The following is a 23,549-nucleotide window of genomic DNA, read 5'->3' on the forward strand; positions in this document are numbered from 1 at the left end:
CCCATCTCCCTTCCCCTGGTAACCACTGAACTGTTTTCTTTGTCCATGTATTTGTTCATATTCCACCTATGAGTGAAATCATCTGGTGTTTGTCTTTCTCAGATTGGCTTATTTTGTTTAGCCTAATTCCCTCCAGGTCCTTCCTTGCTATTGCAAATGGGATGATTTTGTCTTTTTTTATGGCTGAGTAGTATTCCATTGTATATATATACATATACCACATCTTCTTTATCCAATCATCAGTCGTTGGGCACTTGGATTTTTTCCATGTCTTAGCTATTGTGAATAGTGCTGCAGTGAACATAGGGGTGCATAAGACAAAATAAATTTTGCCTTCTTTCACTGTCACATTTTGTTAGTCTAATTAGTAATAGGTAGGTATAACTGAGACCTTGAATTCTATACCTATTTATTTCTGCTGTTAGATAATAAAAGTATAATTGAGCCAATTTTCCAACCAACTAAGAAATATGAAATCATGATGAGACTTACTAAAAAATAGCCTATCAGGGGGCCAGCCCTGTGGCTGAATGATTAAGTTTGAATGCTCCACTTCTGAGGCCAGGGGTTTTGCCGATTTGGATCCTGGGTGCAGACATGGAACTGCTCATCAGACCACGCTGAGGTGGTGTCCCATATATCACAACCAGATGCACTCACAACTAGAATATACAACTATGTACTGGGGGCTTTGGAGAGGAGAAGGAAAAAACCCAACAAGATTGGCAACAGTTGTTAGCTCAGGCGACAAAAAAAAGCCTTTTTGCCAGCTTGCCACAATTTATCAAAGAAACTTCCTAGAAAAGCCTACTTACTTTAGTTGAAATTTGAAAAGCAGCTTTGTTTTTAGTACAGTTAAAATATGAAATTGCATAAAGGTCTGATCTTAGTGTGGCCTTATTTCTTGTTGTCCAAATCATGATTAACAATGGGCCAACTGGCTTGTTAATGCTGCTTATTTTTGAAAAATTTCAACCTGGTATGATAAACACATGAGTAAATATCACCAGAAGTTTTCTATATGATTTAAAAATTATTACCAATCTCATTTACAAAAGTAATGGTTTCTCCATTTTGGAGACTATGTAAAATATTTTTCCCCAAAAATACATATTTATTTTAAAATTTAGAAAATAAAAAAATAAAGATGGGTAATAAATAAGAAAATAGAGATGTGTGTGTGTGTGTGTGTGTGTAAATTCACCTATAAGCACACTACCTAGAGGTAATCACCATCAACATTTTGGTAGACGTCCTTCTAGTCCTCATCATCTTTTTTTTCTCCTCTACCTCCTCTTTCAACTTTTTCTATAAACGTGGTTAAGCCTCTGCCTTCCTAAAAGTTACTTTTGGATTACAAATTCTTTCTTTGTTCAGTTTACAGGGCATCTTAGACAGATAAACTTATCTGATCTTCAGTTTCCTTGGCCAAAATTGGGCATTTTAATCCTTAGTTTATACCCTTATGAAAGGAAAACGTATATGAAGAGCATAGTGTCTGACAGGTTGTTAGGTGTTTAGTAAATGTTAGTTTCCTTCCCTCCAGTGGGAAAAGGGAAACAGAAGAATAAAGGATAGAAATGATGTCAGCCTCTGAATTTTAAGTACTTTTGAAAATATACTTGCAGAGTAAAAAGAGAAGACCTGTATTTGATATTTTTGTTCTGCAGCTCATCGTTATGTGGCTACTGGTAACCTACTTAAAAAAATAGCTTTTCACCTCTCTTGAACTCCCCTCTCTCCAGTGGAGTTTTTGTTGTTGTTGTTTTTTATGGACAACAATAGGCCGAACTCATATTCACATAAAACATATTTGCTAATTTAAAAATTTATCAGAGGAAAGTATTACTATGTAAATCACAGACTACTTTATGTACAAATGAGTGCAGATGGGGAAGAAAATAATTTCAAAGGATTTCTTGTTGTGTAGAAATCAAAACATTCATGGACTTATGAATTACTGACTAGTCAGTAGCTGGTTCTTCGCAGACTCATACATTTTTCAGCCTGGCCTCTATGAAAGCAAGTCCACCTTGAAACTGGTTTAAACAATGAAGACCAAAGGGTTTCAAGAAGAGTTCCACAGATTAGAGAGAAAGGTAAGAAATTTAACTTCTTGTCTTTATTTTAAGAGGCTGCAAAATAGGTTTCATAAAGCACAAAGAGTTTAGGTCAGATGGTCTCAGATTTGAATTTTGATTCAGCCAAATTTTAGCTATTTGATCTTGAGCAATGTAACTAACTTCCCCATCCCTTGGTTTCTTAATTTATGAAAGGAGAATTTCCTTATTACTGCACTTAATTGAGCTCCAGTGAGAATTAAATAACAGAAAAAATATAAAGCACTTTGCACATAGTAAACGCTTAAATAAATAAAAAAATCTGTCATAATTACTTATACTATCATTGTTTTATTGATGCTCATACCATCCTGTGGGTAGAGTCACCATTGTGTCCCAATAATGAAATGTTTTAGACAGAGGTAAGTTCCATAGTTTGGGATTTCAAACAAGTTAAGGAGACAAAGAAATTAGGGTCAGAAATTAGCTGCCTCCAAAACATATGAAGTGAGTGCTTAGGTCAAGACTTTATTCACAGGAAGTGCTCAATAAACATTACCTGTCTTCCTCCTCTTCCTCTTCCTCCTGCTTATTTTTACATTGCCCTATTTCATTCTATGTTTCTTGGGAGCTACAACTAGATCTTTAAAATATAAATTTGATTTTTTAAACATATAGTTGCTTGCATATTTACAAGATGGTCACACATAGGAATTTGTGGCAAAACATCTCTGTTTTAAAGGCCTTTATATGGTGAGATCTAACCTGATATAAACTCCCGAGAACACGAGAAATGTCAGCATCACATGATTTTCAAATCCCAGGGTGAAAAATCTCCTCCTGAAGGTGGGTTTCTGAGCTCTTCCCCAGGAATCACAAGCTCTATTCAGAGGAAGGTTTTTTGGTCTCTGGCACTGGGCTTTCCCTTCTCCTTCTTCTTTCAGAGGACCCGACAGGACAAGACCCATCATTAGTGAAAGCTTTTGAAATTAGTTCTGCTCAGGCATCTCACAGTTGCTCCGATCAGCTCCTCCATTTGTAACTGCAGAGATATTTAAGGGATACCTATTTTTGGGATATGTTTATCCCAGAATAGGGAGCTGGTGATGGGCTAGCTCTTAATGTTCAGAGAACTGATCATTGGCCCCATTAAGTTTCCTTACTCAGATAATAACTCACCATCATGCTGCTCCTACTTGTTAATGGATGGCATGTATGACATATTTTGAAGTGAAGTGAGGCTGGGGCAGATGTTTGGTCCTCCTGTGATCATAGTTAGTGAAGGACAATAGCAGTGTTCTTAGGCTCCTCTGTCAGGAGCTGCAGTCCCCAGCATACTGTACGCTCTGGGGACATCTCTGAAGATGATGAGCCACCTGAACAATCTCCACTATTTTTCAGTGGACTCTCTTTTTTCAGTTTAAGTCATTTAATTCTTACAATTTGAGGAAGGATGTAATACTATTCCCCTTTTACAGATGAAAAAATAAGTAGAGAGGTGAAGCAACTTGCTTACACTTATAAAGCTATTTAGAACTGGAGAGAAGGTGACAAATCAAGTCTGTTTGATGCAAAGCTCTTTATCTCTGGCTTCAAGGCTTCTATTTCCAAAGCTCTTAGAATTTCATTACATTCCTGATACAGATTATTTTCTATAATCCAGGTTTGTGATCACTGTTGTCCAGTTCCATGACACAAACTTGTTCTTACATAGCTGGTAATTTTCTATCATAGCTGTTTTGTTTACAGACTCTTTTCTTTTCTGTCTAAAACAAGACTTTAATGTACTGATATTTTCTAACTTAAACCTACAGACTTTCTCAACTGTTATTCTTTTGCAGCAGCCAATTCTGATTCTAAATCTTTTTGTAAAAAATTGTATGCTACAAGGAATGGTGGAGATGTAATTTTTTAAAAGTACCTTGGTATGCAAATGCTCTGTTCTTTGGATTATAATAAGTAAAAAAGGACTATTGCTGTGGTGGAAGAACATTCATAAAGCTTTCAAATTTAGGAAGATAAGAAAAATCATATTTTGATAAAAGTACTTCTTGAAACCTCTTTCCCTACTGTTCTACTTTATTCATATAGTTATTTTTCCTCCTTTAAAATAAAACATTCTAGCTGTAGTGCTGGGTATAAAAAGTGTTCAGGGGTATTTCTATTGATCAGTTTCATACCCACAACCAGGACAACATCATGACTTTTGTGGGCCTTTGATAGATTTGTCCTCATGCGTACTTTTCTCCATAAAAAATTATATTTTGTGATTGCAATGGTATAAAGATGACTATACTCCAAGTTCGATTTGGAGTATATTCATTTTTCATTCCTATTTTAAAAGGAATTAAAGCATTTCTGGGACTCCTAAAACTATGATGGGCCCTGGGCACTGTTCCTCCTATACTTTAATGGATATATCAGTCCTGCCCACAATATGTGGGCTCCTGAAGAAAATTGATCCAGGCAGGATAATTGACTGTTCCTACTAAGGAGGGGAATAAATATCTACAGAAGATCACTAGATTTTTTTGTTTAAATACTCCAAGCACAGGATTTATTTATCTCCAGTTTTTATTATTTTCCCCCAGAGTTTCTTCATGACACTTTTCACTTTTGCATTTCTGAAGGCGTAGATAAAAGGATTCAACATTGGAGTACTATGGTGGAAAACACAGTCACATCTTTGTTGGTGGGCAAGGAGGTCATGGGTCTTCAGGAATGAAAAACATACAAAGAATAAGATGACAGCAGTGACATGACATGCACAGGTAGACAGGGCTTTCAACATCCTTGAGAACTATGAGTCTTAAGGGAATGTAGGATGATGACATAGGAAACAACCAGCATAGAAGAAGTGAGTGAACACAGTGACCCACTGTTGGCAGCAATCAGAGGCCCCAAAGTGTGAATGTCTGTGCAGGCCAGCTCCAGGACGGTTATTAAATCATACATAAAATGGTCACTGACATTAGGGCCACAGAATGGTCAGTGGATGATGAACAAAATCTGGATCCCTCCATGAAGAAATCCTAAAACCCCAGGCATTCCCACCAGGAAACTCTACACAGTTATGCTCATGTTGGTCATATAGTGCAAGAGCTTACAGATGGCTACTTAGTGGTCATAGGCCATGACAATTAACAAGATGATCTCAGTTCCAGCGAAGAAATGTTCACAAAGAGCTGAGTCATGCAGCCATTGCAGGATATGGTGTTCTTTCAGATATCAAGTCGAAGATCATTTTGGGTGCTACGGAAGAGGAGTAGAAACCATCTAAAATGGACAAACAGGACAGAAAAGAGTACATAGGAGAACCCAGAACTGGGCTGATGAAGATGATGACCTAGAAGAAAAGGTTACTTGTCAATATGATCAAGCAGGTGATTAAAACCACAGAAAATTAAAATTAAAATTAAAATTAAATTTTCTGCAGTTCTGGATTCTGAGTGAGACCCAACAGGATGACTTCTGTTACACTGGTCATCTATTCCATTGATTCAGCTTGGGTTGTGAGCACATGTTCCATCTGGAAAGACTGCAGTATTTCTGAGTGATATTTTTACTTCAATAGTAAAATGTTCAATCATCCTGGTCTTTGAGATTTATGGAGCTACACCTTCCACTCACCTATCCCATTTTGCACATAGTTGTAAAGAGTAAGAGAAGGAGGTTAAATTTCTCTTTATTTATACTAATTGAATAGTGAATACATTACAAACACCAGAATACAAGCAAAGTGTTATTATGAATATTGACAGATGGTTGACTTCCAAATTTTCTGGCTCTAAAATTCTCACAGATGGCTATCTTTAACTTTTTGGGACAAATTTTATCAATAACAATTATTTTGAAGTTATACTTGTCTATTGGCATGAGCATTTATAGGTACATGAATATAATGTTCTTTTCAGAGTCAACTGTGTATTGTATATGAAAGTACCAAGCCTTACTATGTCTATATCTGCGTTCTCTGAGATTTTATTCCTTTCTGCCGAGTGAATGCACATGCACACACAGTTACAGGACTGCAGATGGAATATTTTCCCTTCAAAATGCCAAGGAACTAACTTTATAATGGCTCATTGAGCAGTATTCACTCAACAGCCCCAGATGTTGTATGTGGCTCCACATGACTTTTTTTTTTTTTTTTTAAAGATTTTATTTTTCCTTTTTTCCCCCAAAGCCCCCTGGTACATAGTTATATATTCTTCATTGTGGGTCCTTCTAGTTGTGGCATGTGGGGTGCTGCCTCAGCGTGGTTTGATGAGCAGTGCCATGTCCGCGCCCAGGATTCGAACCAACGAAACACTGGGCCACCTGCGGCGGACTGCGCGAACTTAACCACTCGGCCACAGGGCCAGCCTCCTCCACATGACTTTTTAATGTTCACTCTTTCCACATCTTTTAATGTGGACATGTAAGTGGTGCAAATTTCCCTGAAAAATTCTCAATATTTCTTAAGTGAATTTTCTGTGCAGTTGGTCTTTCATCACATACGGAATGATATTCAGGATTAGATAATTATTCTACTTACATTTTAAAAATTGAATTAAATGAATCAGGAAGTCTTCTGGAGTTTCCTATTGACAAGAGAAAAATGTTAGGGTCACCCAGGATAATACAATTTTCCCTTTTAGCATAGTTTAATCAATTAAGGTGAACTTGAAGTTTTCATTGCTAACTAGTGGAAATATTGAATATATACAGGAATATATATTTTTTGGAAGTATCTCTACATAGATTGTCAAGAGTGAGTACATGTTGTTATTATAAAATATTGCAAGATATTTTATTACTTTATCCTCATTTTTCTTTTTTCTCTAGGCCCTGCCAAAAAAGATAGGCACATATTTTTCCTCAAAAATTTCTGAAGACAGAAATCAGCATCATGGTCTCTCAGCTTCAATAAAGATGAGGAAAGATAATTTAGGTTTTAGGAAAACTCAATTTCTGAGTCGTTTCTTCTCTCTCCATGGCACTGATGGATGGTGACTATATGGTTAATCATTCTTAATAGATTTAATTCACAAATTCTAACTTCAACATGGCAACATGGAAGTCATGAAAAGGGGAAAGAATTTCAAATCATTACCAGCAGAAATCTACAGAATCAACCCACTTAGTGAGACATACATGTTAACCAAACTGTTGTAAAGTGACTGGTAATTCCCAAAAGTGTCTTGTCTGGCAACATTACAGATAGTGTTTTCCATTGATCTTTTTGTGTCTTTGTGTCCAAATTCATTTTTAGGGAAAAAGATTAACTTTCAATTCATGAGATATAACTACAAAAACCATTTCAGTGAAAATAAATTGGCTAAATTAAATTAATAAGAGTAAAATTTTGGGGAAAAGTTTTAATTATCACTGACCTGGATCTATTGATTGTGGATTCCTCAGTTTTCAGACTGAGCCCAGTAATTGCTTTCTTTCTCTCAAGTTATATGCAGAAAAAAATTTCAGTGTGTCTCTTGGAGTCTATTTGTGGCTCCAAGAGACACACTGAAATTTGTGGCTCCCCACAAAAAGACTCTAAGAGCTATCAAGTGACACACTGAAATTTTTAGCTGTCTATGAACTGACCCAATCTTGAAAAATATAGTTTATTTTGGTTCCCATTATCAGTCTGAATTTACTAAAAAAATTAGCTGCTTTAGTTAGGAAAATTTGATAGCTCTAGGATTTAATTTCTACTCACTTTCTTGGCTTTCTATGCAGGTATAAATTCATCTTCAAAATATGTATATCTTTTCATATCTCTTAGAACAACATCCAATCCAAGTTAAAAGCAATAGGAGAGAGTGACATCAGCTACATGGTGGAGTGAGCTGTTCCCTTTGTCTCTCCCCTTCTGAATTACAACTAAATGGACATTTATTGACCAATGGAGGATAGCCACTCAGAACAACAGGATGCATGAGAGACCCAAGCAGATATACATCTGAAGGTGGATGAACTGAGTCCCTGGAAAGCAGTGGTGACACTTGAACACTCCCCTACCCCTTCCTGGCAGCAGTGAGCCAGGTAGTAGGTCTTCAAACAGTGTCAGGCACTACTCTAAGAGGAGGTGAGGATTGCCCAGCCTCCACATGAATGCTATCCTGGCCTGTGAGAGCACTCATCATGCCACTGTGGCTCCACCAAGTGGCTCCAACTTATGATGGAGCCTACCAAACACAGTGACTTGTGTGACTGTAAGCAGAGGTGGTGGCAGTCAGGTGAGCACAAGAATGCTATCTCAGCCTGCAGGCACACCCACCATGCTGCGGTGGCCCTGCCAGTGGGGACACACCATGGCATGACTGTGAGAGGAGTTGGCAGCAACCCTACATGCTTGCATGAGTGCTATACTAGCCTGTGGTTGTGACGACCATGCTGCTGCATCCCCACTGAGTGGCCCTGGCTTGGATATGAAGGAGCCCCACTTGCCAAGCACAGTGGCCAGCATGATTTTAAGTGTAGGAAGTGGCAGCCTGGCATGTGTGCAAATGCTATGCTGGACTGTGGGAGTGCCCACCATACCTGCCCAACTTCCATTAGATGGGGTGGAACCAGAAACACAGCTCCTGCTTCCCCCCAGCTGTGGTAGGTGGAATCTGTGACCTGATACTACCACAAATGTGCCAGCAAAGGATCACTTCATCAAACTTCATGAAAACTACAGTAACTCATAGCAGAAGGAAAAAGACAAATCTCTAGAAACAACCCTGAAGTTACACAAATTTACAATCTAAAAGAGAAGGAATTCAAAATAGTTGTCAGAAAGAAACTCAATGTGTTACAAGAAAATTCAGAAAGACAGGTCAATGAGCTAAGGAATAAAATTAATGAGCAGAAGGAATACTTCACCAAAGAGATTGAAACTATTAAAAAAAAAAGCAGATATTCTGGATATGAAGAACACAAAGAGATTTAAAAAATCTAGAATCCTTAAAAAGTAGAACTGACATTATGGAGGAAACAATTAGCGATTTAGATGATAGAACTATAGATGCCTCAGGTGAACGAGAGAGAACTAAGAGTTTTAAAATATGAAGGAATTCTTTGAGAAATATTTGACTCTATGAGGAAAAGAAACATAAGGATTATAGGTATTCCAGAGGAAGAAGGGAGGGAGAAAGGAGTAGATAGCTTTTTCAACGAAATGATAGCTGAGAACTTCCCAAACTTGGGGAAAGAACTGGACTTACAAGTACATTAAGTCAATAGAACTCCTATTTACATGAATGCAAAAAGACCTTCTCCAAGGCATATAATAGCAAAAGTGGCAAAAGTCAATGACAAAGAAAAAATATTAAGGGCATAAAGGCAGAAGAAAACAGTCTACAAAGGAATCCCTATCAGGTTTTCAGTGGATTTCTCAGCAGAAATCCTGCAGGGTAGGAGAGAATGGAATGACATATTCAAAATACTGAAAGACAAAAACTTTCAGCAAAGAGTACTCTTCTGTGAAACCATCCTTTAGATATGATGGAGAAATTAAAACTTTCCCAGATAAACAAAAGCTGAGGGAGCGCATCACCACTAGACCTCTCTCACAAGAAGTGATGAATGAATCCTTCGTACCTGAAACAGAAAGACAAAAGCCTACAAAGCTTTGAGCAAGGAGATAAATACACAAACAAAATCAGGAAACTGTGACTCTCTCTAAGAACAGGGAAGTAAAAAATTATAACACAACAGATAAAGGGAAAGAAAACATCAAAAATAACTATAAACAATTCAATTTAGTCACAAACTCACAACACAAAACAGAATAATTTATGACAACAACAATTCAGAAGGGGAAGAGGAAAGACATGGAATCTGCTTAGGCTAATGGGGATAAGGGGTTACCAGAAAATGGACTATCTCGTCTATGAGAAATTTTATACAAACCTCACAGTAACCACTCAACAGAAAACCAGAGCAGAGCCACAATTCATAAATAAAGAGCAAACTGAGAAAACTATTACCAAACCCCACAAAACTGAAATGACAGAAATACAAGGGAAGAGAAACAATGGAAATATTGAACAATTGAAACACAAGAGATAAAATGGCTGTATTAAGCTCCCATATAGCAATAATCACTCTAAATGTCAATGGATTGGATTCTTCAATTAAAAGACACAGAGTAGCTGAATGGATTAAAAAACAAGACCCAACAATATGCTGCCTCCAGGAAACACATCTCAGCTCTAAAGATAGCCATAGGCTCAGAATGAAGGGATGGAAGATGATACTCCAAGCAAATGTAAACAAGAGAAAGCAAGTGTTATCATACTTCGACAAAGTAGACTTCAAGATAAAAAAGACAATGAGAGACAAAGAGAAGCAGTCTATAATGAGAGAAGGGACATTCCACCAAGAGGACATAACATTTATGAATCTGTATGCACCTATTCCAGGAGCAATGAGGTATATAAAGCAACTATTAACAGACCTAAAGTGAGAAATTAACAGCAACACAATAGTAGTAGGGGATCTCAACACTGCACTTACATCAATGGATAGACCTTGCAGTCAACAATGAAATAGTGGAAATAAACAGCATCCAAATTGGAAAGGAAGAAGTGAAACTCTTGCTGTTTCTGGATGACATGATTCTATATATAGAAAACCCTATAGTATCCACTAGAAAGCTATTAGAAATAATCAACAACTGCAGCGTAGTTGCAGTGTAAAAAACCCAACTTACAAAAATCAATTGCATTTCTATACACTAATAATGAATGGAAGAAAGAGAAGTCAAGAATATAATTCCATTTACAATCACAACAAAATAAATAAAATATCTAAAAATAAATTTAACCAAGGATGTAAAAGACCTATTCATTGAAAACTATTACTTTATTGAAAAAAGAAGACATATAAAAAATGGAAAGATATTCCATGCACATGGATTGGAAGAACCAACATAGTTAAAATGTTCATATTACCTAAAGCGATCTACAGATTCAATACAATTTCAATCAGAATCCCAATGACATTCTTCACAGAAATAGGCCAAAGCATCCTAAAATTTATATGAAACAACAAAAGACCCCAAATAGCTAAAGAAATCCTGAGAAAAAAGAACAAAGCTGGAGGTATCACAATCTCTGACTTCAAAATATGCTACAGACCTATAGCAATCAAAAAAACATGGTACTGGCACAAAAACAGACACAAAGATCAACGGAACAGAATTGAAAGACCAAAAATAAAACCACACGTCTATGGACAGCTAATCTTTGACAAAGGAACCAAGAACATACAATGGAGAAAAATTTTCTTCAATAAATGGTGTTGGGAAAACTGGACAGCCACATGCAAAAGAATGAAAGTAGGCCATTATCTTACACCACACACACAAATTAACTCAAAATGGATTAAAGACTTGAATGTAGGACCTCAATCCATAAAGTACCTAGAAGAAAATATAGGCAGTACACTCTTTGACATCGGTGTTAACATAATCTTTTTGAATACCATGTCTACTCTGGAAAGGGAAACAAAAGAAAAAATAACCAAATGGGACTGTATCAGACTAAAATTTTCTGTAAGGCACAGGAAACCTTGATCAAAACAAAAAGACAACCCACCAAGTGGGAGAAAATATTTGCAAATCATACATCCAACAAGGGTTTAATTTCCAAAATATATAAAGAACTCATATAAGTAAACAACAGAAAACAAACAACCCGATCAATAAATGTGCAGAGGTTATAAATGGACATTTTTCCAAAGGAGATATACAGATGACTAACAGGAACATGAAAAGAGGTTCAATGTCACTAATTGTTTGGGAAATGCAAATCAAAACTGCAATGATATCTCACATTACACACGTCAGAATGGCTATAATTAACAAGACAAGAAGTAAGAAGTGTTGGAGAAGATGTGGAGAAAAGGGAACCCTCATACACTGCTGGTGGTAATGCACTGCTAGTGCAGCCATTATGGAAAACAGTATGGAGATTTCTTTAAAAATTAAAAATAGAAATACTGTATGATCCAGCTATCCCAAAGAGCTTCAAATCAGTAATTCAGAGACTTATGCACCCTGATGTTCAGTGCAGCATAATTCACACTAGCCAAGACATAGAAGCAACCCAAGTGCCCATCGACTGAAGAACAGATAAGGAAGATGTGGTGTATAGATATACAATGGAATACTACTCAGCCATAAAAAAGAGAAAATCATCCCATTTGCAACAACATGGATGGATCTTGAGGGTATGATGTTAAGTGAAATAAGCCAGACAGAGAAAGACAAACACCACATGGTTTCACTCATATGTGGAAGATAAACAAACACATGGATAAAGAGAACAGATTAGTGGTTACTAGAGGGGAAGGGCTTGGGATGGTGCAAAAGGGGTAAAGGGCACATATGTATGGTGATGGATAAAAATTAAACTATTGGTTTTGAGCATGATGCAGTCTATACAGAAACTGATAAAAATAATGTACACCTGAAATCACACAATGTTATAAAGCATTATGACCTCAATAAATTTATTGAAAAACAAAATGATGAGAACAACAAATTCTTCAAATCAGGAAAAGCTAGTGTTATGGAGCTAAAATGTATAATAAGTGAATCAAATTCACTTGACTGAACATTTTTTAAATATAAATTCTGCCAAATTTTTGTTTCCCCAAAACTCCAGGAACAATGTGGAGATAATTTCTTTTATTCCTGACATAGCCTTCCTTCTAACTCGCTAAGCTTAGGAGCAGTGTCTCCCAAACAAATCTTCAGCTTGTTAGTACACGCTTTGTTGCTGTCATTTACTTAAGGGTCCTTCTTTGTGATTTTTCTTCATTGAATCTAGAGAAATGTTTAAATAGACTTTCACAAAGTGTAGGACCTGGTAATGCATTGACCTCACAAGTACTCAGGAGATTAGTAACTGGCCCTGTTGGAGTCTTCACTGAAGCATCAGTCAAGGCCTTTCAGGTACTCCCACTTGGCATCCACAAACATCATTATAGGTCAGTTTTAGAAATGCAGTTGAGCTTTGGTTAAACATATGTCTCTGGCTGTAGTTCAGGGTGAGATTTGGGTAAGGTAAGTTGGAAAGCTTCATTATAGGGCTTTGCTGCTCATTTTGACATAGAAGAGCCTGATATAGGATATGGAGTGATTTTAGGTTTAAGTAAGAGTTCAGAGAATGTATTTGTTTCTGAAAACTGGACTGTTTTAAAGGATATGGTTGCCCTGAGAATAGAAATGCTAGCCTTCAAGGTTATGTTGCAGATTACACTGGGAGATTGTGATGTTTTTATTAGTGACTGGCTAAGGAGACTTAGATGGCAGGATTCCCAACTACCAAAAGATCGAGTAGTTTGTCACAGACATATCAACTTCCTTTGGGGTGAGTTCCTAGAGGACAGGTTCTCCTGATGTATTCAGGGGAATATAGCTTTGTTCTCCACCCCACAGAGATGAATAGGGCTTACAGTAAAGTACTACACTTTCACACAGTTGCCACTGAGAAAATCACTCTCAGCCAAGCACTCATGTATAAAGACATCCAGAGGTACAGAACAGAAAGACTATAGGAAGGCGGCTCCACTAGTCATCTCTTCCTCAGCTTCTGAGATGATGAAGATCCAGCTGGAGCCCTGCACGGAATGACCTTTCTTTGTTATCAATCACGACCTTTAAACCAAACTGACATGCTTCTGAAATACAGAATCAGGAAGGGAAGCCATGCCTTAAGCTGGATCCTAATAGGTAGCAATTTTGCTGCCAACCTCACTCACAGTTTGTTCCTCTCCCTTGGTATACTTTTTATTGTGGTAAAATATACATAACATAAAAATTACCATTTTAACCATTTTAAGTGTACAGTTTAGTGGCATAAAGTACATTCATATTGTTGTGCAAACATCAACACCATTCATCTCCAGAACTTTTTCATCTTCTCAAACTGAAACTCCATATCCATTAAACAATCATTCATTATTCTCCTTTCCTCAGCCCCTGGAAATCACTGTTTTACTCTATGCTTCTATGAAGTTGACTGTTTTATGTACCTCTACTAAGTGGAATTATGCAGTATTTGTCCTTCTATCACTGACTTATTGCACTTAGAATAATGACCTCAAGTTTCATCCATGTTGTCTCAAATGGCAGGATTTCCTCATTTTTTTTTAAAGCTGAATAATATTCCAGGTATGTATATGCCACTCCTTCCTTCCTTCCTCCCTCCCTCCCTCCCTTCTTTCTCTCTCTTTCTTTCTTTCTCTCTCTCTCTCCCTCTCTCCCTCCCTCTCCCTCCCTCCCTCCCTTCCTACCTTTCTTTCTTTCTTTCCTTCTCATTTTTTTTTATTACAGTAACATTGGATTACAGCATTATATAGCTTTCAGATGTACATTGTAATATAATTCAAATTCTCTGTAGATTATATCATGGTCACCACCCAAAAACTAATTATAGTCCATCACCACACATGTATGCCACATTTTTAATTAATTAATTAATTTTTATTTATTTTTTTGCCACATTGTTTTAAATACGTGCATCTGTTGATAGACATTTAGGTTGTTTCCACATCTTGGCTATTGTGAATAATTCTGAAATGAACACAGGAGTGTAAATATGTCCTTGAGATCCTGATTTCAATTCTTTTGGATAAATACCCAAAGTGAGATTATTGGATCATATGGTAGTTCTATTTTTAATTTTTAACCTTCATGCTGTTTTCCATAGGGCTGTACTAATTTACATTCCTACTAATAGAGCACCAGGGTTCACTTTTCTCCACATCCTCACCAACACTTGTTATCTCTTTTTTTTTCAGTAATAGCTATTCTCACAAGTGTGAGGTGATATTGTGATTTTGACTTGCATTTCCCTGATGATTAATGATGTTAGCATCTTTTCATATACTTCTTGGGCTTTTGTATGTCTTTTTTGGAGAAACACCTATTTAAGTGCTTTGCTCATTTTTTAAATTGGGCTATATTTGCTGTTGATTTATACAAGTTATTTGTATATTTTGGATATTAACTCTTATCAAATACATGGTTTGCAAATATTTTCTCCCATTCTATAGGTTGCCTTTTAACACTGCTGTTTCCTTTTTTGTACAGAAGCTTTTTAGTTTGATGTAGTCTCATTTGTCTATTTTTGCTTTTGTTCCCTGAACTTTTGGTATTGTATCCAAGAAATCGTTGCCCAGTCCAATGTCACAAAGATTTTCTGCTTTGTTTTCTTCTAACAGTTTTGCAGTTTCAGGTCTTACATTTAAGTCTTTAACCCATCTGAGTTGATATTTTGTGTATGATGTAAGATAAGGGCCCAACTTCACTGTTTTGCATGTGGATATCCAGTTTTCCCAGCACTACTTCTATTTTTTTAATTTGTAAAAATTTTTTTGAAAGATTTTATTTCTTTTTTCTCCCCAAAGCCCCCCGGTATATAGCTGTATATTCTTCGTTGTGGGTCCTTCTAGTTGTGGCATGTGGGATACTGCCTCAGCGTGGTTTGATGAGCAGTGCCATGTCCGTGCCCAGGATTCGAACCAATGAAACACTGGGCCTCCTGCAGCGGAGCGCACAAACTTAACCACTCGGCCACGGGGCCAGCTCCCTCCCCCCAGCACTACTTCTTGAAGAGGCTGTTCTTTCCCAATTGTATTTTCTTGGCACCCTTGTCAAAGATCTGTTGATCTCATCTATATGCATGGGTTTATTGCTGGGCTTTCTACTCTCTTCCACTATTCATACATCTCTTTGTGCCAGTACCATGCTGTTTTAATTACTATAGCTTTGTAATATAGTTTGAAATCAAGTAGTAGGATGTCTCCAGCATTCTTCTTCTTCCGTAGGATTGCTTTGGTTATCCGAGGTCGTTCGTGATTCTATATGCATTTTAGGATTTTTTTCTATTTCCAATCCAAAATGCCACTGGGATTTTGATATGGATTGTATTGACTGTACAATGGACATCTTGTAGTATGGACATCTTGACAACATTGAGCCTTACAATCCATGAACATGGGATATCTTTCCCTTTATATGTGTCCTTTTTACTTCCTTTTACCAATACTTTGTAGTTTTCAGTTTACAAGTCTTTCATCTTTTTAGTTAGATTTATTTCTAAATATTTTATTATTTTTGATACTATTATAAATTGGATGGTTTTCTTAACTTCCTTTTTCGATATTGTGTTGTTAGTGTATAGAAATGCAACTAATTTTTTTTATTAATGTTATGATAGATTACAACCTTGTGAGATTTCAGTTGTACATTATTGTTAGTCATGTTGTGGGTACACCACTTCCCCCTTTGTGCCCTCCCCCCATTCCCCCTTTTCCCTGGTAACCACCGATCAGATCTCCTTGTCAATATGTTAACTTCCACCTATGAGTGGAGTCATATAGAGTTCGTCTTTCTCTGACTGGCTTATTTCACTTAACATAATACCCTCGAGGTCCATCCACATTGCTGCGAAAGGGCCAATTTTGTCTTTTTTTATGGCTGAGTAGTATTCCATTGTATATATATACCATATCTTCTTTATCCAATCATCAGTTTCTGGGCATGTAGGTTGGTTCCACGTCTAGGCTATTGTAAATAATGCTGCAATGAACATAGGGGTGCAAGGGACTCTTGGGATTTCTGATTTCAGGTTCTTAGGATAGATACCCAGTAATGGGATGGCTGGGTCATAGGGTATTTCTATTTTTAAATTTTTGAGAAATCTCCATACTGTTTTCCATAGTGGCTGTACCAGTTTGCATTCCCACCAACAGAGTATGAGGGTTCCTTTTTCTCCACAACCTCTCCAATATCTGTTGCTCTTGGTTTTGGATGTTTTTGCCAATCTAACGGGTGTAAGGCGATATCTTAGTGTAGTTTGATTTGCATTTTCCTGATGATTAGCGATGATGAACATCTTTTCATGTGTCTATTGGCCATATTTATATCTTCTTTTTTTAAAAATTTTTTTTTATTGAGTTATTGATAGGTTACAATCTTGTGAAATTTCAATTGTATATTAATGTTTGTCAGTCATGTTGTAGGTGCAGCACTTCACCCTTTGTGCCCACTCCCCACCCCACCTTTCCCCTGGTATCCACTAAACTGTTCTTGGTCCATAGTTTTAAACTCCTCATATGAGTGGAGTCATACACAGATTATCTTTCTCTCGCTGGCTTATTTCACTTAACATAATTCTCTCAAGGTCCATCCATGTTGTTGCAAATGGAATGATTCTGTTCTGTTTTGCAGCTGAGTAGTATTCCATTGTATATATGTACCACATCTTCTTTATCCACTCGTCTGTTGATGGGCACTTAGGTTGCTTCCACGTCTTGGCTATTGTAAACAGTGCTGCAATAAACATTGGGGTGCACAGGACTTTTGGGGTTGCTGACTTCAGGCTCTTTGGATAAATTCCCAGTAGTGGGATGACTGGATCGTATGGTAGTTCTATTTTTAGTTTTTTGAGGAATCTCCATACTGTTTTCCATAGTGGCTGCACCAGTTTGCCTTCCCACCAGCAGTGTATGAGGGTTCCTTTTTCTCCGCAACCTCTCCAACATTTGTTGCTATTAGTTTTAGATATTTTTGTCATTCTAACGGGTGTAAGGTGATATCTTAGTGTAGTTTTGATTTGCATTTCCCTGATGATCAGCGATGATGAGCATCTTTTCATGTGCCTATTGGCCATCAGTATATCTTCTTTGGAGAAATGTCTGTTCATGTCTCCAGCCCATTTTTTGATTGGGTTGTTTGATGTTTTGTGGTTGAGTTGCGAGAGTTCTTTATATATTAAGGATATTAAGCCTTTGTCAGATATATGACTTGCAAATATTTTTTCCCAGTTAGTGGGTTGTTTTTTTGTTTCAATCCTGTTTTCATTTGCCTTGAAGAAGCTCTTTAATCTGATGAAGTCCCATTTGTTTATTCTTTCTATTGTTTCCCTTCTCTGAGAAGTCATGGTGTCTGAAAAGATCCTTTTAATACTGACGTCAAAGAGTGTACTGCCTACGTTTTCTTCCAGAAGCCTTATGGTTTCAGGTCTCACCTTTAGGTCTTTGATCCATTTTGAGTTTATTTTGGTGAATGGTGAAAAAGAATGGTCAATTTTCATTCTTTTACATGTGGCTTTCCAGTTTTCCCAGCATCATTTGTTGAAAAGACTTTCTTTTCTCCATTGTATGCCCTCAGCTCCTTTGTCAAAGATAAGCTGTCCATAGATGTGTGGTTTTATTTCTGGGCTTTCACTTCTGTTCCATTGATCTGTGCACCTGTTTTTGTACCAGTACCACGCTGTTTTGATTACTGTAGTTTTTTTTTTTTAAAGATTTTATTTTTTCCTTTTTCTCCCCAAAGCCCCCCGGTACATAGTTGTATCTTCTTCTTTGTGGGTCCTTCTAGTTGTGGCATGTGGGACGCTGCCTCAGCGTGGTTTGATGAGCAGTGCCATGTCCGTGCCCAGGATTCGAACCAACGAAACTCTGGGCCGCCTGCAGCGGAGTGCGCGAACTTAACCACTCGGCCACGGGGCCAGCCCCTTGATTACTGTAGTTTTGTAGTATGTTTTGAAGTCAGGGATTGTGATGCCTCCCGTTTTGTTCTCTTTTCTCAGGATTGCTTTAGAAATTCGGGGTCTTTTGTTGCCCCATGTGAATTTTAGGATTCTTTGTTCTAATTCTGTAAAGAATGTCATTGGGATTCTGAGTGGGATGGCATTGAATCTGTAGATTGCTTTAGGTAGAACGGACATTTTAACTATGTTTATTCTTCCAATCCATGTACATGGAATGTCTTTCCATCTCCTTATGTCGTCATCCAATTCTTTCAGAAAGGCCTTGTAATTTTCATTATATAGGTCCTTCACTTCCTTAGTTAAATTTACCCCAAGGTATTTTATTCTCTTTGTTGCGATTGTGAATGGTATTGTATTCTTGAGTTCTTTTTGGGTTGGTTCATTACTGGAGTATAGAAATGCTACTGATTTATGCAAACTGATTTTATACCCTGCAACTTTGCTGTAGTTGTTGATTACTTCTAACAGTTTTCCAATGGATTCTTTGGGGTTTTCTATATATAAGATCATGTCGTCTGCAAACAGCGAGAGTTTCACTTCTTTCCTCCCTATTTGGATTCCTTTTATTCCTTTTTCTTGCCTGATTGCTCTGGCCAGGACCTCCAGTACTATGTTGAATGAGTGGTGATAGAGGGCATCCTTGTCTCATTCCTGTTTTCAGGGGGATGGCGTTCAGTTTTTGCCCATTGAGTATGATGTTGGCTATGGGTTTGTCGTATATGGCCTTTATTATGCTGAGGTAGTTTCCTTCTATGCCCATTTTGTTCAGAGTTTTTATCATAAATGGCTGTTGGATCTTGTCAAATGCCTTCTCTGCATCTATTGAGATGATCATGTGGTTTTTATTCCTCAGTTTGTTGATGTGGTGTATCACGTTGATTGATTTGCGGATGTTGAACCATCCTTGTGTCCCTGGTATGAATCCCACCTGATCCTGATGTATGATTCTTTTGATGAACTGCTGAATTCTACTTGCCAAAATTTTCTTTACAATTTTTGCATCTATGTTCATCAGTGATATTGGCCTGTAGTTCTCTTTTTTCGTGGTGTCCTTGTCAGGTTTTGGTATCAGCATGATGTTGGCCTCATAGAATGTGTTCCATCTTCCCTAATTTTTTGGAATAGCTTGAAAAGGATAGGTATTAAATCCTCTCTGAAAGTTTGGTAGAATTCCCCAGGAAAGCCATCTGGTCCTGGGGTTTTATTCTTTGGGATGTTTTTGATTGCTGTTTCAATCTCTTTCCTTGTGATTGGTCTGTTCAAATTGTCTGCCTCTTCTTGAGTGAGCTTTGGGAGATTGTAGGAGTCCAAGAATTTATCCATTTCCTCTAGGTTATCCATTCTGTTGGCATATAGTTTTTTGTAGTATTCTCTTATAATCTGTTGTATTTCTGCAGAGTCTGTTGTTATTTCTCCTCGCTCATTTCTGATTTTGTTTATTTGAGCTTTCTCCCTTTTTTTTCTTTGTAAGTCTGGCTAGTGGTTTGTCAATTTTATTTATCTTCTCAAAAAACCAGCTCTTTGTCTCATTGATCCTTTCTACTGCCTTTTTCGTTTCAATAGTATTTATTTCTGCTCTGATTTTTATTATTTCTCTCCTTCTGCTGACTTTGGGCTTCATTTGTTCTTTTTTCTCTAGTTCACTTAGGTGTGCTTTAAGGTTGCTTATTTGGGATTTTTCTTGTTTGTTAAGATGTGCCTGTATTGCGATGAACTTTCCTCTTAATACAGCTTTTGCTGTATCCCATATGAGTTCGTATGGCATGCTATCATTTTCATTTGTTTCCAGGTATTTTTTTATGTCTTCTTTAATTTCTTCAATGATCCATTGCTTGTTCAGTAGTGTGTTGTTTAGTCTCCACATCTTTGTGCCTTTCTCAGCTTTTTTCTTGTAATTAGTTTCTAGCCTTATAGCACTATGATCTGAGAAGATGCTTGTTATTATTTCAATTTTTTTAAATTTGTAGAGGCTTGCCTTGTTTCCCAACATATGGTCTATCCTAGAGAATGTTCCATGTGCACTTGAGAAGAATGTGTATTCAGCTCCTTCAGGGTGGAGTGATCTATATATGTCTATTAAGTCCAATTGTTTTAGTTTTTCATTCAGCTCCACTATTTCCTTGTTGATTTTCTGTCTGGATGATCTGTCCATTGATGTGAGTGGGGTGTTGAGGTCCCCTACTATTATTGTGTTGTTTTTAACATCTTCCTTTAGGTCTGTTAATAGTTGCTTTATGAATCTTGGTGCTCCTGTGTTGGGTGCATAGATATTTATAAGTGTTATTTCTTCTTGACGAAGTGTCCCTTTGATCATTATATACTGTCCCTCTGTGTCTCTCTTTACCTGTCTTATTTTGAAATCCACTTGGTCTGATATGAGAATTGCAACACCTGCCTTTTTTTCCTTGCTATTTGCTTGAAGTATTGTCCTCCACCCCTTCACCCTGAGTCTGTGTTTGTCTTTGGGGCTGAGGTGTGTTTCCTGGAGGCAACAAATTGTTGGATCTTGTTCTTTAATCCATTTTGTCACTCTGTGTCTTTTTATTGGAGAGTTCAACCCATTCACATTGAGAGTGATTATTGATGCATGTGGACTTAATGCTGTCAATCTGTAGCTCATTATCTTGCTTTCCTGTGTTTCTTTTCCTGTGTGCTTTAGACTACCCATTTAATACTGCAATTTCTTATGCTGGGTTTCTTAGATTTTTCCTTATCTATGATTTGTGACTCTGTTCTGTACTTTATTTTAGTGTCTACCTTGAAGTTTGTATTTAGAATCTCGTGTATAATATATTCTCTGCTGGTCTCTTACTTACTCGACCAATACTGATTTAGACCCTTTGCTCTTCCCCTCCTAAATAATTATTTTCATTTTTTATTCCAACTCGTCTTATTAATTGGTAGTTAGAGTGCTAAGATCGTCCTTGTTTTGGTAGTTTCCTTATTTTTACCCTAATGCTATAGTTGAATATTTGCTATCCTGTTCTGGTTCCATCCATCGGCCTCCCTAGTCTGTGGATTGTGTCCCCTTTCTCCCTTTTTTCTTTTTTCAAGTATGAGAGCCTTCTTGAGGATTTCTTGTAATGGAGGGCTTTTAGTTACAAATTCCCTTAACTTTTGTTTGTCTGGAAAAGATTTAATTTCTCCCTCATATCTGAAGGAAATTCTTGCTGGATAGAGTATTCTTGGCTGAAGGTTTTTATCCTTTAAAGCTTTGAATATATCACTCCATTCTCTCCTAGCTTGTAGGGTTTCTGTAGAGAAATCGGCTGACAGTCTGATAGGGGCTCCTTTATAGGTTATTCTCTTTTTTTCCCTTACTTCCCTGAGTATTCTCTCCCTATCATTCCTATTTGCCAACTTTACTATTATGTGCCTTGCGGTGGGTCTTTTTACATTGACAAATCTAGGAAATCTAAAACCCTCCTCTACACACATTTCTCCGTTGATCCCTAGATTTGGGAAGTTCTCTTCAATAATTTCGTTAAGCACACTTTCTGCTCCATTTTCCTTTTCCATATTCTTGGGAATTCCTATGATCCTTATGTTCTTACTCCTCATTGAATCCATTATCTCTCGGAGATTTTCCTCATTTTCTTAAATTCTTAGTTCTCTTTCTTCCTCTGTCTGGCGCCATTCAGCCTGTCTGTCCTTGATTACGCTGATTTGCTCCTCTAGGTTGTCTACACGGGCATTCAGGGAATCCGTATTCTGTTTTATCTGGTCCATTGTGTTTTTCATCTCAAGTAATTCTGTTTGATTCTTCTTTATGATTTCAATCTCTTTTGTGAAGTAACTCCAGAACTCGGCTTGTTTCTCTATCTTTCTCGCTACCTCATTGAGTTTTTTGATTATAGCTGCTCTGAACTCATTATCACTTAGTTTACCTAATTCCAAGTCCTCAGGACTTAATTCTGTGTTTTTATTGTTTTCCTTCTGGTCTGGGGCTTTTATAAATTGCTGGATGGTAGAGGAGCGGTTTTTTCTCATGGTGGTAGAATTCAGTTGCAGTTACAGCCTGTCGCCACTAGATGGGGGTCGAGAGTGGCGTGTTAGCTCTCCGCCTTTGGGCAAGATGGCTGCGCCCACTGGCTTTGTTAGGGGGGAGGGGCTGTTACACACACCGGTCTGGGTTCAGATCAGTTCTGTTCTCTGGTCTCCCAAGGCCCTTGATTTATAGGGTCCCCACGGACGGAAACTTTCCCCCCGTCAGCGGGTCTCCACTGAATCAGCGGCAGGAGTCCTGGATGATCCCCTGGTCACGCGGCCCCTCCCCCGCTCCTTCCCGACCCGCGCCGCAGCGATCGCAGACTCTAGGGGAGGGAGCGATGTTCTCTCCTACCGTTCCAGCGCCTCCGAGGGTGTAAGCAAGGTTATGATCTCCGCCTTCTTGGTATTGTAGGTCTCTAACGAGCTGGCATTATGTTTATTCTCTGAAATTCAGTTCTTCCAATCTTTTGTTCTATTTTGGAGGGGAGAGAATCCCAGGTCAGCTCACCCCGACATTTTGCTCCACCCACTCTCTATCTGATACATGTTTTGAGAATATTTTCTCCCAGTCTGTGGCTTGTCTTTTTATTTTGTACGAATTTTTCAAAGATTAAAAGTTTTTAATTTTGATGAAGTCCATTTTATCACTTTTTTCTTTTATGATTTGTGCCTTCTTATTGTCCTACTTAAGAAATCTTTTCTTAACCCAGGACACTAAAATTTTCTCCTGTGTTTTCTTCAAGAATTCCTATGGTTTTCTTCCTTTTGGGTTTATACCCTATTATGAATTTCTTTTCCCATATATAGTGTCCTGTAAGAGTTGAGAATTATTTTTCTGCCTATGACACCATTAGTTTAAAAGATTTTCCCTTTGCCCATTGAATTGTTTTGGCAACTTTGACTCAAATCAATTCACCCTGTACATGTAGGTCTATTTCAGGACTCTCTATTCTGTTCTATT

The 23,549-nt window shown here is 37.5% G+C and overlaps 1 protein-coding gene across 8 annotated transcripts in view; it reads right to left on the minus strand.

Moving 5' to 3' along the window:
• Positions 1 to 23,549, minus strand: part of LOC123277871 (ubiquitin carboxyl-terminal hydrolase 25-like) — a 96,037-nt gene that overhangs the window by 42,236 nt on the left and 30,252 nt on the right. For 2 of the 8 annotated variants that reach the window (XM_070487710.1, XM_044749900.2), the window contains 2 exons: positions 6,598 to 6,643; positions 20 to 5,406 (listed from right to left, as the gene is read on the minus strand). In XM_070487710.1, coding sequence (XP_070343811.1) covers positions 5,282 to 5,406; positions 6,598 to 6,643 — 171 coding nt within the window. In that variant the 3' untranslated portion in view covers positions 20 to 5,281. Of the gene's footprint in view, positions 1 to 19; positions 5,407 to 6,597; positions 6,644 to 14,335; positions 23,061 to 23,549 lie in introns of those variants that run through there. The other 6 variants (XM_070487714.1, XM_044749892.2, XM_070487713.1 and 3 more) reach the window with 4 other exon arrangements.

The sequence above is a fragment of the Equus asinus genome, chromosome 17, assembly GCF_041296235.1.
Source record: "Equus asinus isolate D_3611 breed Donkey chromosome 17, EquAss-T2T_v2, whole genome shotgun sequence".
Lineage (NCBI taxonomy): Eukaryota > Metazoa > Chordata > Mammalia > Perissodactyla > Equidae > Equus > Equus asinus.